This window comes from Molossus molossus, unplaced genomic scaffold, assembly GCF_014108415.1.
Source record: "Molossus molossus isolate mMolMol1 unplaced genomic scaffold, mMolMol1.p scaffold_m16_p_7, whole genome shotgun sequence".
Classification (NCBI taxonomy): Eukaryota; Metazoa; Chordata; class Mammalia; order Chiroptera; family Molossidae; genus Molossus; species Molossus molossus.
The window spans coordinates 63,668,263-63,683,743 of record NW_023425401.1 but is presented as its reverse complement, the minus strand read 5'-3'; the positions used below and the strand labels follow the sequence as shown (position 1 = coordinate 63,683,743).

General features: G+C 38.7%; 1 protein-coding gene across 10 annotated transcripts in view; it reads left to right on the top strand.

Moving 5' to 3' along the window:
• Positions 1-15,481, top strand: part of VPS41 (VPS41 subunit of HOPS complex) — a 240,507-nt gene that overhangs the window by 42,303 nt on the left and 182,723 nt on the right. For all 10 annotated transcript variants that reach the window (XM_036247664.1, XM_036247663.1, XM_036247661.1 and 7 more), the window contains one exon: positions 623-700. In XM_036247664.1, coding sequence (XP_036103557.1) covers positions 623-700 — 78 coding nt within the window. The remainder of the gene's footprint in view (positions 1-622; positions 701-15,481) is intronic.

Below are 15,481 nucleotides of genomic sequence, written 5' to 3'. Positions count from 1 at the left end.
CAGGGCCGGGGACAAACTGTAACCGAGGTACATGCCCTTAGCGGGAACCGAACCCGGGCCTCTCCGGACCGCAGGCGGACACTCTAACTGCTGAGCCAAACCGGCCACGGCCATCTGAATTTCTTTATCTCTTGATATGGCATGTATTCTTTTTCTAAACAATAGTACTTTGTTGTTTGTGCGTATATGTGCTGGATTTAATTGAAAGAACAGATTACCACATTTGCCATACGTTAAGGCAAGTTGCTTAATAATTCCCTTCTGACTTTGAGTTCAACCTTAGGTTGGTCATGCTTTCATAGCTGCATTTTAATTTGCTGCCTCAGTCCATCAGACATTGTATACAGACCACATACACATCATTAGTTGTCAGTAGATGAGGTTCCTCATGAGCCATTCTGACAGCAAGCTTGCACTATTATAGTAAAGTATGCCCTGTCCAGTTATTTCCCTGAAGCTGGAAATAGACCTTCTTCAAGGATTGAATATCTTCTTCAAGGATTGAATATCTTCTAAGACATTACAGATTACTTATGCATTAAGAGTCTTGACTTTGAAAATGATTTTATTAGTAATTGTGTGTTAATGGTACATTAATAAACTGACCTCTCTGTTCTTACAGTTTTTGGCACTGGGCACACATTATGGCAAAGTTTATTTACTTGATGTCCAGGGGAATATCACTCAGAAGTTCGATATAGTAAGTATACAGTATAAAATAATGTGTGAGCTTAATATCTTGCAAAAATTTGTGCTTTAGAATATTAGCACAAATTTTGTTTTAATAGCATAAAGGAAGGATCTTTATTAATTAAATCAGAGTGCTAAGAGCACATATTATATATATGTATATATATATACTATATATAATTGAATGTGCTAAAATATTTAAAGGTGAACTTATAAAGAAAGAGGGCTCTATGTATACATTATGTTTGACTGGTTTTCTTTTATATACAAATGCCATTTAAATTTATTTATTTGCAATCTTAGTTAATTATAGTCATCCATTTGGTTTTAAGTGGAGCTTTAAAATATACCTATACATGTTCTTTTTAAATTATAACACTGTAGAATGTCTAGGTGAAATGTTATTAAAAGAAAAATATTTTATTAGTGAATAATGGTGTTCATTTACATACTTGAGGGTTTATGGAATCCTGAAAGTGTGAACCCTCTCATTTGGTCACCTGTGTCAATTGTAAGTGCATGTGCCATCATCTCCATCCCGTCCAGTTGCCTAATGTAATTGAAAATCGGTCGATCACCTTGCTAGTTTATTTTTTCTCTTCTAAATATATAAAGCTAATCTTTTATGGGAATTATATTAATTGAAAGAAGATTCACGTTTTTTAATTTTTAATTGTGAATTGAAATCATTAAGGAGGAAGGAAATGTTGAATTTGAAGCTTGATTTTGATGTTTAAGACATCTTGAAAGTATCAAGGACATCCGTGGTTGTGTGAATATGAACATTTAGGATGGAAAAGGTGATAATTTGGGGGGACAGTAATACTGTTTTGAAGAAAGTGTCAACACTTATTGAAAGATCCATCATAAATTATTGGTGTTTATAAAGGAGACAACAACCCTGGCTGGTGTGGCACAGTGGTTTGAAGCATCGTCCCATGCACTGGAAGGTTGCGAGTTCGATTTCCGGTCAGGCCATATTATCTAGGTTATGGTTCGATCCCTGGTTGGGGCACATAAGGGAGGCAACCAATGGATGTGTCTCTTTCACATTGAAGTTTTTGTCTCTCCCTTCCTCCCTCTCTAAAATCAATTATTTTAAAAAACAGGAGCCACCAGTTTCTAAAGTTGACACACTGTATATGAAAGGAAAAGGATTCCTTTTTTTTCACTTTTGGCTTAAAAGAAATTAAACCTCTGAATGATGACAGAATCTTTGGAATAGCCCAGAAAGAGAATTATGCACTTTAATTTACTGATACATTAGGGAATGTCTGGATTCTTATTTTGCTTTAGCATCCCTTTTAAGCAAGAAGCATATACTTTTGGCCCTCCTTCATCTACTCCTGGACACTCAACATCCATCTTGATGACTTAAGCACTTAGTCTTTCTTTTTATTTTATTATTTTTTTAATCCTCACCCAAGGATATTTTTACATTAATCTTCAGATAGAGCTGGAGGGAGAAAGGGAGGAAGAGAGAGAGAGAGAGAGAGAGAGAGGCATCAATGTGAGAGAGAAACATCGATTGGTTGCCACCTGCACAACCCCAACCGGGGGGCCGGGGATGAACTGCAACTGAGGTATGTGCCCTTGGCTGGAATCGAACCCGGGACTCTTTGGTCCACAGATGACGCTCTTACCTCTGAGCCATACTGGCCAGTGCCTTAGTCTTTCTTTTTTAAAAATTATTTACTTGAGAGAGAGAGAGAAGTTTATTGTTCCACTTATTCATGCATTCATCCTAAATGTTCACATTCACATTGGTTGATTCTTGTATGTACCCTGACTGGGGATCAAATCTGCAACCTTGGTGTATGAAACCCACGCATACAGAGGGCAGACTGTAGCAAGGAAACAAACAATCTGATTTCAAAATAGACAGAGGACTTAAATAGACATTTCTCCAAAGAAGACATACAAATGGCCAACAAGCACATGAAAAAGAGCTCAACATCACTAGTCAGTCATAGGGAAATGCAAATACCACAGTGACCTTCACCTCACACCTGTTAAAATGGCTATAATTAAAAAGATAGGCGTTATTGAATGCTGGCAAAGATACATAGAAATGAAACCCTGATGCACTGTTGGTGGGAATGTAAATTGATACAGCCACTATGGAAAACATTGTAAAGATTCTTTAAAATAACTAAAAATAGAACTGCCATATGATACAGCAATCTCACATCTAATATACATCCAAAGGAAATGAAATCAGGATTTCAAAGAGATGTCTGCACTCCCATCCATATTCACTGCAAAATTATTCACAATAGCCAAGATATGGAAATAACTTGTGTCCACAGACAAATGAATGGATAAAGAAAATGTGGTGTATAAATATGGAATAATATTTAGTCATAAAAAAGAAAGAAATCCTGTCATTTATGACAACACAGGTGGACCTTGAAGGCATTATGCTAAGTGAAATGTCAGACAGAAAAAGACAAATACTTTATGCTCTCTCTTCTATGTGGAAATTAAACAATATCTAATTCATAGAAACATAGTAAAATGGTGGTTGCAGGGGCTGGGGAGGAAAGTAAATGGGGAGATGTTGATCAAAGCATATAGACCTTCAGGTACGAGATGTACACCATGGTGACTGTAGTTAATAGTACTGTGTGGTGTACTTGAAAGTTGCTGTGAGAGTAGAGCTTTAAAGTTTTCACCATAACAATAAAACTTCAAAATGGTAATTATGTGAGTGAAGAAAGTGTTAACTAATTTTATTGTGGTAAACTTTTTGAAATATATGTGTATATCAAATCACTTGTATACTTTAAACTTAACATAACATTATATGCCATGTTATATCTCAATAAAGCTTGAAAAACAATAAAATCACATGTTGTAAAAAAAGGTACTAACCTATTTAAAGCTGATTTCTAAGAGAAAAGCATTTTATTTGAATAACTGATATGTTAAAACATTGAGCATACCAATATTGTTATTTTAATAATCCTTAAAAATATGTCTATTATTTGAAGTCATGCCTGTTATGTTCCCAATACAGGAACTCAAAAATGTTCCCCAAATATCACTACAGATGAGTCTCCTCACAGTGATTTCAAACTAGCTATTGTGCAGGTAGCTTTATGGTTCATCATAGCTTTCCCTTGGTGCTGCAAAATTAATATGAATAAATATGAAATTGCCTTAAGATACAGAGTGCACCAACTACATGTATCTCCAGATAGTCTTACTAAATAGTCTGCAACTTTCACAAGAAGAATATGTTTAATAGGAAAACATAATTTTAAGTATCTCTAATTAGCCACTTTAACTTCCACTCTAATGATTAAAAAATAAAATTACCCTAAAAGAAAATTAATATCCTTGATTTAAACTCTACTATCTTGTAAATAATCTAACAAATAAAAATTATCTGGAAATGAGAAGAATGAAAAGACATTTTGAGGAAGAATTCCTCATCTGGAAAAAAAAAAAACAATTTTGTGTCATCACTGTGTTAACACTTGGGAATTTTCTGCTTTTATAAGCACTTATATCAATCTTCGCTATTCATTAAAACATTCCTAAATACTTTTTTTTTTTTTTAATTTTAAAAAATATTCTCTACCAAGAGTTTTAACCACATTCCCCATAAGAGCACACTGGATGTGACTTAGATGCTATAAACTTACAAGGACCATTTACAACTGCATCTGATCCTCAAACCCTAGGCTGCTGTCCCTTCCCACCACCTGAGACCCACAGCCCCTATGGCACAGCTGACTGGTGAAAGGCTCAGACATTCATCCACTGCTGTGCACTGCCAGGACAATATAACCTCAGCAGAGGCAGGGGCACGGACCAGCCTTTCAACCTACAGAAGGCTTACTAGATAGAGGTTCGTTTTCTAAATCCTAACAACCTTGAAAAACACAGGGAGGATTTGGAGGGGATTGCCTCCTAAGAAGCTGGTATACTGCTGATTCCTAGAGCTGTTTTCCTTTTGTTAAACTTCATCTTCTGCCTGTGCCTGCCACATCCCAGCAGACAATAGTGGGAGGCCGACTTGCACATGGCATGCATTCAACACAGTTACTCACAATCTGGGCACCGATGAAAACATAGCTTTGATAAAAAGCTAAATCGGGTTTTTGGTTCACATTTCCTCATTTATTCACATGCGAGGCACTGTGCTGGGTCAGTTATACATGATAAAGATGGTAATGTTGCCCTTATGAGACTTGCAAATCACTGAAACACTGTTCACGTTAGACACAGTGACCTGGGGATGCTACAAACCTGCAGTTGTCCTCTGCAGAGAAATGAATAAATAGCTAATTGGAATCAGAGCTCATTCTCCCCAGAGCTTGCAATACTCACTTGCTTAACAGTTCAGAGTGGACATTTTGGAGAAGTCTCCCTTGATGGCTTGGATGGTTGTCTACAGTACTAAGTTTGACAAATGAGTGAAGAAAACTTGAGTGGGAATTTCTAAGTAGATCAGTTTGAGCAACAGCATAAGGAGCCAGCCAAGTTTCTCGTTTTAGTATCCATACTAGCATTGCTGAGCTCCAGCCAGGTATGCTGTTGGTAGTTGTGATGCCATTGTAAAACAATCTGTTTTACTGAAAAACCATTGTTAAAAGAATTTGTTTGTTCCATACATAAACGACCTGAAAAGAAACACAACACAGTTTTCAAAGTGGTGAAATATAATGTGACGTATGATTAAGATTATTTGTTTTTAAACTTAGTCAGTATTTTCCTTTCTTATACACATATCCAAAAAAGATGCAAAGGAAGGAGTGATCTTTTAAAAAATGGAAAGCAGAGTTACCAGAGAAAGCAGTCATTGAAATATTGCAAGAGAATAGTGCAGAAGAGAAATTTACTAAGTGCATTTAACAAAAGAGGAACTAATATTACCAAAAAGCCTGTACGATACAAAGAGGATTAACCAAAAAGTGAATAGACAAGGCCTGCCTTCAAGATATTTTGCATACAATCTGCGATCCCAGCACTTGGCAATACCTCTAATTTAGAACTTAACACATTATATTACAGATCATTGTTTACCTGACTAGCATCACAACTAATTTGACATTCTTTCAGGATGTTTACTAAAGGAGTAAGAAACAGTCACTGAATGAATATGAAACATGAGCTCTTCTCTGTGAGGTCATCGGGGAAGGTGTCATAGAGCAGGTGGGGCACTGGGCATTTCCATAGGCATAGATGGGGAAGCACATTCCAACAAGAGTGTAAGTACAAAGTCTGGATACTCTGCAGGCCATGATGTGGAGAAGACTAGCCCAGACAGCCAAAGCCCTCAGGGCTGCAGAGAAGATCTCTGTTTTATTCCACAGGCATCAAAGAGGCACTCAAGTGTTTTCAATCAGGGGAGTAACAAAATCCTAGCACTCCTATGGGAAGATTATTTGGGCAGCTATGTGAAGGATGGATTAGGAGAGACATGAGGTGGGAGATCAGTTGGGCTTCACTGCAGTAACCCACATGAGATTCAATAAAGACTTGAAAGGGGTGGGATAAGGGTGGCAATATTAAAAAATGAGCAAAAGAAAGAATACTAAGAGAAGGCTTATACAGGGGAAAATGGGGGGTATAAACATTATAGAAATGGAAGTAAACATTGGGAAGTAGACGAAAATGAGGCCTTCTGAAGAGATGATATTCATCAGAAGCCTGGAAAAGCCTAGTCTTTTTAGTTTGGCAAAGATTGCCTTTTGCTTAGCTACAGTATTTAGATTCAAAAAAAGACCTTTACTTTTTGGCCCACTAAGACCCCACTGATAAAAAACAAACAAACACAAGGGTTTAGGAAAGATGCACGGTGTAATTAAAAGGCAGGACCTTGTTAGGAGCAGTTATTATTATTTCAAATGATAATTTAGAATAGAAATAAACACTGATTTTTCTGGTTTTGTTTTTGCCTGTCCTCACTTAAGGATATTTTTTTCCATTGAATTTTAGAGAGCGTGGAAGGGAGGGAAGTGTGTGGGGGAGAGAGAGAGAGAGAGAGAGAGAGACATCAATCGGTTGCCTCCTGCCTGCGCCCCAGTCAGGGCCAGGGATTGAACCTGCAGCTCAGGTACATGCCCTTGGCTGAGAATCAAACTTGCAACCCTTTGGTGTGTGGGCTGACACTCTAAACACTTATGTTCTAATACCCAAATAGGTTTGACGGAAAGGTGGATAGTGTCCTCTGCAATTGGCCATACTGCAAAGATTTCTATCCTACAGAATGCTAACACTACAGTTCCAGAAAACAAAATTTTTTTCCCCAGAGAACATTGCCCTAGAGTGTATAATTTTTTTCTATGGGTTAATGCAACAGAAATGGGATTATCATCCCAGAAACCATATAACTGAAAATGAATAATAAGTAAATTAAGTCTTAAAGGGCTACCCCTTAGACTGTCCAAGTCCTAAGCATCTGCTATGCAACACCTTTGAGGACAAACTTCATGATCAAAATCAGCGCAAGAAAGCCAAAAGTGCAAATCCATGATGACTGGAAAGCTATGTGGACATCTCAGCGGTGTCCAACAGTATCCTTGCTCAATTTCTCAATAATCAAGATACCGTCAAGGATAAAGGAAAAATCTGTTAGGAGTGAAGACATTCTAATTTGTTTCTCACTTTTATTTGTAACTTAATAGGAGCAGCATGGCTAATGCATTATTTATAAAAAAATTTTGAGAAAAGTAAAGGCTTTTGTTTTCACAGTTGGGAAAAAAATTACTTATCGAAAAAGGTCAATGCAGATACTTTAAATAACTGAGACCAAGTTATTAATCAAGTAGAAAATGCTTAACTTGTTTTTCAGATACAATATGAAGACCATTTAAATCTTTACAGATTCAGCTGTACCTTCACCACAGAAATTATTGTTATAATGCTCTCCAGTGTAAAAACATTGCTCTATCAATTCTCTATTAAGTCATTTCCCAAGTAGATTGTCATCTTTCAGCAACTAAGTTGCCATGTCTCTACTAAAAAGAAATTCCTGGAGTCAATTCACTAGACCTTCACTGGGAACCATTTCACAGAGCCCAGTTAGTTATATAAGTAAGCATGTCCTTAAGACACCAAAGAAATAAACCTATTTGTGCCATGTATGGATTATGGATCCCAAGAAGGAAGTCATTTGATGTGAACCCCTAAACAAAATTTATCGTGCTTGACCAGGACCCTGTCAGTCTTCATTTCCAATCATCAGAACACCAATTCTCTTTCTACATCCATTCTGGGGTAGCTGGATTTCTAATTACTTTATTTTTTGTATATTTTTCTTACTTGATTGTACCATCTAGTGTTCTTTAATGTTTTTTTTTTTATCCTCACCCGAGGACATTTTTTTGATATTTTGTTCAGATAGAGTGTGGGGGGGGAGAGAAACATCGATGTGAAAGGGACACATCAAGTGGTCACCACCCACACGACCCAGCTGGGGCCGGGGACAAACTGCAACCGAGGTACGTGCCCTTAGCGGGAGCCGAACCCGTGTCTCTCCAGACCGCAGGCCGACGCTCTAACCGCTGAGCCAAACTGGCCAGGGCATAATTTTTTTTTTTCTTTATTGATTTTAGAGAGAGAGGAAGGGAGAAGGAGAGAGAGATAGAAACATCAATGAGAGAGAACATCTATTGGCCGCCTCCTGCATGCCCCCCACTGGGGATCGGGCCCACAACCTGAGCATGTGCCCTGACTGGGAATCGAACCAACGACCTCTTGGTGCATGGGTCGATGCTCAACCATTGAGCCACAGCGGTTGGGCTCGTCTAGTGGTGTTCTTAATGAGATGTTGATCCCAAAAAGGAAGCTACCAACATTTCATCAATATGTGTTAGGTTGGTAGTATTTTTTAAAGATATATTTTAAGGAATATTTTTTTCTTCTTATTTTTTAAAAATTGAATTTATTGGGATGACACTGGTTAGTAAGATTATATAGGATTCAGGTGTTTACAGTTCTGTAATAACATCATCTGTGTATTGTATTGTGTGTTCACCAAAGTCAGACCAAAGTCATGTCTCCCTTCATCACCATTTATCCCCCATATACCCTCTTATACTTCCCCCTTACCCCCTTACCCTCTAGTAATCACCACACAGTTGTCTATGACTATGAGTTTTATTCATTTATTTTTAGCTAATTCCTTCACCTTTTTTACCCAGCCACGTAACACTCCTCCCCTCTGACAGCTGTCAGTCTGTTCTCTATCTATGAGTCTGTTTCTATTTTGTGTATTAGTTTACTTTGTTCATTAGATTCTACATATGAGTGAAATCATATGATACTTGTCTTTGTCTGACTGGCTATTTCATTTAGCATAATGTTCCCCAGGTCTATCCATACTGTTGGAAAGGGTAAGAGTTCCTTCTTTTTTTATGGCTGAGTAGTTTTTTATTGTGTAAATGTAACACAGCTTTTTTATCCACTTATCTACTGATAGACACTTGGGCTGCTTCCATATCTTGGCTATTATAAATAATACTACAGTGAGTATGGGGGAACATAAATTTTTCTAATTAGTGTTTCTAGTTTTCTGGATATATTCCCAAAAGTGGTATTGCTGGGTCATAAAGCAGTTCTATTTTTATTTTGTTGAGGTAACTTCATACTGCTTTCCATAGTGGCTACACCAGTCTGTATTCCCACCAGTTCACGAGGGTTCCCTTTTCTTCACATCCTCGCCAGCACTTGTTGTTTGTTGTTATATTGATGGTAGCCATTCTGACAAGTGTGAGGTGATACCATATTGTGGTTTTAATTTGCATTTTGTCTGATGATTAGTGATGTTGAACATTTTTTTCATGTTTGTTGTATAGAAATTTGCAAGCCCCTGTTGGCCATCTGTATGTCCTCTTTGGTGAAGTGTTTATGTAGTTCTGTTGCTTATTCTTTAATCTGATTGTTTGATTTTTGGGTGTTCAGTTTTATAAGTTTTTGTAAATTTTTGATACTAACCCTTTATCGGATGTATCTTTGGTGAAGGTGTTCTCCCAGTTGGTTGTCTTCATTTTGTTTATGGTTTCCTTTATTATACAAAAACTTTTTAGTTTAAAAATGTAGTTCCATTAGTTTATGTTTTCTTTTGTTTCCCTTGCCCGAGTGGTATATCAGAAAAATATTGCTGTGAGAAATATCTGAGATTTTACTGTTTTCTTCTAGGATATTTATGGTTTTCAGTCTAACATTTAAATCTATAATCCATTTTGAGTTTATTCTTGTGTATGGTGCAAGAAGGTGGTCTAGTTTTATTTTTTTGCACATATCAGTCTAATTTTCCGCATACCATTTATTTAATTTTATTATTATTATTTTTGTTAATCCTCACTTGAGGATATTTTACCATTACTACTTAAATAGAGCAGAAGGGAGGTGGGGGAGACATAGAGAGGAAAACTTTGATGTGAGAGAGAAACTTTGATGGTGAGAGAGACACATTGATTGATTGCCTTCTGCAGGACCCTGACTGTGGCCAGGGATTGAACCTGCAACCCAGGTATGTGCTCTTGGTTGGGAATCTAACCTGAGACTGACCCTTTGGTCTGTGGGCCCACTCTCTAACTGCTGAGCCAAACTGGCCAGGGCCCCACACGATTAATTGAGGGGTCTATCTTTACCCTTTTGTATGTTTTTGCCTCCTTTGTCAAATATTAATTGACCATAAAGGCGTTGGTTTGTTTCTGGGCTCTCTATTCTGTTCTGTTGGGTATTCTATATACAGTATCATGTCATCTGCGAATAATGACAATTTTACTTCCTCCTTTCCTGTTGGGATGCTTTTCATTTTTTCTTGTTTGATTGCTGTGACTTAGGACTTCCAGTACCATATTGAATCAAGAGTAGTGAAAGCTAACATCTTGTTCTGATTTTAAAGAAACTGATTTTAGTTTTTGTTCACTGAGTATGATGTTGGCTGTAGGTTTGTCATATATGGCCTTTATTATGTTGAGATATTGTTCTCTTTATTCACACTATGCCGAGTTTTTATCATAAATGGGTGCTGAATTTTATCAAATGCTTTTTCTGCATCTGTTGAGATAACGTGGTTTTTATCCTTCATTTTGTTTATGTGGTGTATCACTTTTATCGATTTATGAATATTGTACTAGCCTTGCATCCCTGGGATAAATCCCACTTGATCGTGGTGTATAATTTTTTTAATATATTGCTGGATTTGATTTGCTATGATTTTGTTGAGGATTTTGGCATCTATGTTCATCAGGGGTATTGGCCTGTAATTTTCTTTCTTTATAGTGTCTTTATCTGGTTTGGGATTAGGATTATGCTGGCCTCATCAAAAGAGCTTGGAAGTATTCCTTCCTCTTGAATTTTTTGGAATAGTTTGAGGAGAATAAGTGAAAGTTCTTTGAATATTCAGTAATACTCCCCTGTATAGCCATGCTAACCAGGGCTTTTGTTTGATGGGATTTTATTGATTACTTATTCTATTTCCTTAATTGCTATTGGTCGCTTTAGATTTTCTGACTCTTTCCAGTTGAGTTTTAGAATAGTATATGATTCTAAGAATTTGTGGATTTTGTCTGGGTTGTCGAATTTGTTGGCATATAATTATTCATAGTTTAATAATTATCCATATTTACTTACTATTTTTTGTATTTCTGCGGTGTCCATTGTTACTTCACCTCTTTCATTTCTGTTTTTATTAATTTAGGTTTTCTCTCTTTGTTTCTTGGTGAGACTGGCTAAGGGTCCACCAATCTGCCCTATCTGTTCCCTGCTGCCTCCTTCCTCCCAGAGAAGACCAGGGATCTTTCCAGATGGCAGGGCCTTCCGACCGTGCAGGGAGAAGCGCCCTGACAAGCTGCTAATCATGGTAGCTGGGCACTACCCGCCCACAGCACAGGAACCCTCTGCTCCACATTTCTGCACTGCTCGAGGTTGCTCGTCCACTCATACTCTCTCACACTCGCTCACACTCTCATGCACTCACCCTCACTCTGGTCCTGCCCTCCCCGTCCTCCTTTTTTTTTAAAATTCTTTTTTATGCTTCTCTGATACTTTTTTTGAGTTTTTTTTTTGTTGTTGTTTGTTGTTGTTGTTGTTGTTAATTCTCACCTGAGGATATTTTTTCCATAGATTTTTGTGTGTGTGTGTGTGTGTGTGTGTGTGTATAGAGAGAGTGGAAGGGAGGGTGGAAGTGGGGGGAGAGAAAGAATGAGAGACAGAGAAAGAGGAACATCGACGTGAGAGAGACACATAGACTGGTTGCCTCCCGTATGAGCCCGACTGGGGCTGGAATCAAACCTGTAATCCAGGTGCGTGCCCTTGACCTGGGATCGAACCTGTGACCTTTTGGTGTGGAGGCTGACAGTCAATAATCCACTGAGCTACACCAGCCAGCGCTGAATGAGTGTTTTTTTTACCTTGTCTTTCAAGTCATTGATTCAATCTCTTGTTTCACCCCACATACTGTTTATTTCTTCCTGTGTATTCTTCATTTCAGATATTGTATTCTTCATTCCTGCTTAGTTTTTTTTATGGTTTTTATATCCTTTTTTAATTTGTTGCACATCCTTATAACCATTACTTTAAACTCTATAGCTGATAAATTGCTTGCCTCCATTTCATTTAACTCTTTTTCTGAAGATTTTTCCTGTTTCTTCATTTGGGACATGTTTCTTTGTCTCCCCATTTTGGCTACCTCTTTTTGTTTGTTTCTATGAATTAGATAGATCTGCTGTGATTCCCAGTCTTTATGGGGTTACCTTATGCAGGCTCCTTGATCACTTTAGCTGGGTGCTCCAGGAATGTCTTTTGTGTGGGTTATGTGGGCCTTTCTGTTATAATTGAGTCTTGATTGCTTTTGACTCATTCCTGCATGGGATCCACCCTCAGGCTGGCTGACTGTGAAGCTCAACCCTAACCTTGGCTTGCGAGGTGCTGTATAGTTGTTGACCACAAGGTGCAGAATTCACCTCAGCAGTGTCTGGTGCCTGCTGAGATCTCCTGTTGGTTATGCTGCTTGTGAAGCTCATTGGATCTGGCTCTGATGTTGCCTGAAGCCGGCAATGGGGTGTGTTGGTTCTGGATTTCCTGGGAGGGACTCTGGTGCAGGCCAGTGTCAGACACTGCCTGTGACTGGCCCTGGGCAGCCTATTTGGAGCTACAAGCAATCTACATTTTGTGGCTTCCTCTGCTGGGTTTGGTGAACATAGGAAGAACCAGGCTGCTCACCATTGCTGGCTTTTACCAGCACAGGGCCTGTGGGCAGGTCAGCAAAAGTCTCAAGGCACTCTGCGTTCTGCCTCTGCCTGCCAGCTGCCTGTTAGTTTCTGTTACTGAAAGAGGTTCTAGCCATACTTGAATTGCATGAGGTAGGTGCACAATGAGTCACCAGGTAGGGGCGAGTAGTATTTACCAGATTAATACAGGTTGAAACTTGGTGGCAGTGCTGGGTCTGAGGCCGCTCAGCAAATGTCCCTGGGTATATTAAGTCTAGATGCCACCTGTGGGTTGCTTGCACACCTTTGTTTTGAGGCAGGGTCTCAGGGAATGTCACGGTAAGGCCAGCAGTTTATCAGGCTTCCATAGACCAAGACTTGGCCATAGGAAGGGTGGGTTTTGCTCCCGTCAGGCGTGCGAGGGAAAAATGGCCCCTGTAGCCACACAACTCAGTCTGTAGTAGATTTTGCTGGGAGGAGGTAGAGCTCAGCAGGCTGGGGCTGCAGGAAGTTGGAAGAACGGAGGTAGTGGATGTCTTGTAAGGGGGAAGTGCTGGTCAGGTTTTGAGGAAGGTGGGGAGTGTGCCCCCCACCTCAGAGCCACACAGCTCAGTCTGCCCTGGATTTTGCCTGGACTCAGCAGGGTGGAGCTCCTAGGATTTAGGTATGTGGGTCCTCTGGAGCCCCTAGGGTGGGTTCTCCCGTGAGGAAGAAGCACCAGTCAGGTTCACAGGAAAGTGGGGGTGATGGTCCTTGCTCCAAAGCCACACAACTCAGTCACTTAACCTCCTGAGTTTTCCCAGACCTTTGCACCCTAGCCAAGGAGCTGACTCCTCAGCAGTGCAAAAGTGCCACAGGATGGGGCAAGAGGGATTCCAGAGGATGGGCTATTGTTTTTCCCCTGCTGATGCCACATGGAGGGGAGTACCCAAGAAAGATGGTGTCTGTTGTATGGGAGAGTGACTCAACCCTGGGATTCTGACGGCTGTCCCTTTAGGTTCCTCCCCAGAGCCAAAAGTCCCAGACTCTCCTCTTGTGACTCTAATTCGCTGTGCCCTCCTTCTGCCAGAGCCCAGGCTGCAAATGAAATTTTTTACATTGGCCCTTCAAGAAGGCTCCTGTGTTTCTAGAGGACTCCATCTCTTTGCTGCTTTTCACAGCCAGATGTTATCTCAACACCTCTTCCCATCTCTGGTGCTTTGGGCTGGGAAGCCTAGCTTGGGATTTAGACCCCATGCTCCTTAAGGTGAACCCCCTGCAGCTGAGATAACCCTCTGAAACCTCAGCTGTTACCCATTGGAGTGGGGCCAGTCCTTTTCATGTTTCCTCTCTTCCTACCAGTCTCTATGTGGCTTCTTTTGTAAATCTTTGCGTATAAGCTAGGCTGCCTTTTCATTTTGTTGAATTTTTCTTTTGTAACTTCAGAAGGTTTGAGTTTGATGTAGTCTTGTTTGTTAATTTTTGGTTTTATTACTTGTGTTTTGGTGTCATATCTAAAAAAATCATTGCCAAGATGAAGTCCTTGATGCATTTTAAGTAAATTTTTGTGAGTGGTATAAGATAGGGGTTCAATTTCATTATTTTATATGTGAATATCTAGTTTCCCCATCATTATTAAAGAGGATAATCCTTTCCCTATTAAATAGTTTTGGGTCCCTTGTCAAATATATTTGACCATATAGGTGTGGATTTTTTTTCTGAGCTTTTGATTCTGTTCCATTGTTTTGTGTGTCTGTTTTTATGTTAGTACCATGCTGTTTTGGTCACTGTAGTTTTGTAATACAGTTTTAAATCAGGAAATGCAGTGCTTCCTGCTTTTTCTTTCTCAAGATAATTTTAGTTATACAGTCTTTTGCAGTTCCATATGAATTTTAGGAATATTTTTTTCTATTTCTGTGAAAAGGAATGTACTTTTGAAAGTATAAATTTATAACAGATGATCAATAGTTGTTTGTGGGATAAAGTATATTTCAGCTAATTATCATACAACATTTTAAGTGTAACTATATACAGCTCTCAACATTTTACACTACCCCTCTGTTTATTCAGAGTGGAAAGTAAATGACTTTGCAGCTTATAAATTCCTTAACTATTTCTCAAGTTGGAATGAATTGCTAATGATAAAACATTTTCCTCCATTTGCAGAAACAGTAGCTTTTGTTAAATGATTGCCATTTGTATTACCAACTCTTCTTCAGCTATTCAAGCCTGATATTTAGTATTGAAAACCTTGTGTCCCAGAAGAGCAGGGGCATGTTAGAAGTTAACTCTTTCCATTGAATGTAGTTTGAAGCTTTATTATTCTTTAAGACTTTGCTCATTCTTTGGAAAATAACATTTTCACAAAATTGTTTTTTGTTTTTATTTATTCTGTTCTTAATTAGTTGTCTTCTTACAGAGCTTTCATTTATTTGTTTGTTTTAGCTATTTTCAAGGTCAAAGCCTCAGACTCTAAAAGTGGTTCTCATTCTTTTGGCAGCTTCATTGAGCCCTTCCATTTCAACTGCTGGATTTAAAGTAGATTTCTGCTCTCTAGGAGCTCAAATTAAGTGCTAGACTCAGACAACAGGGTGATTTACTGTTCTGAAACAGGTGTGTTTTGGTAGAGTGTGATGTTG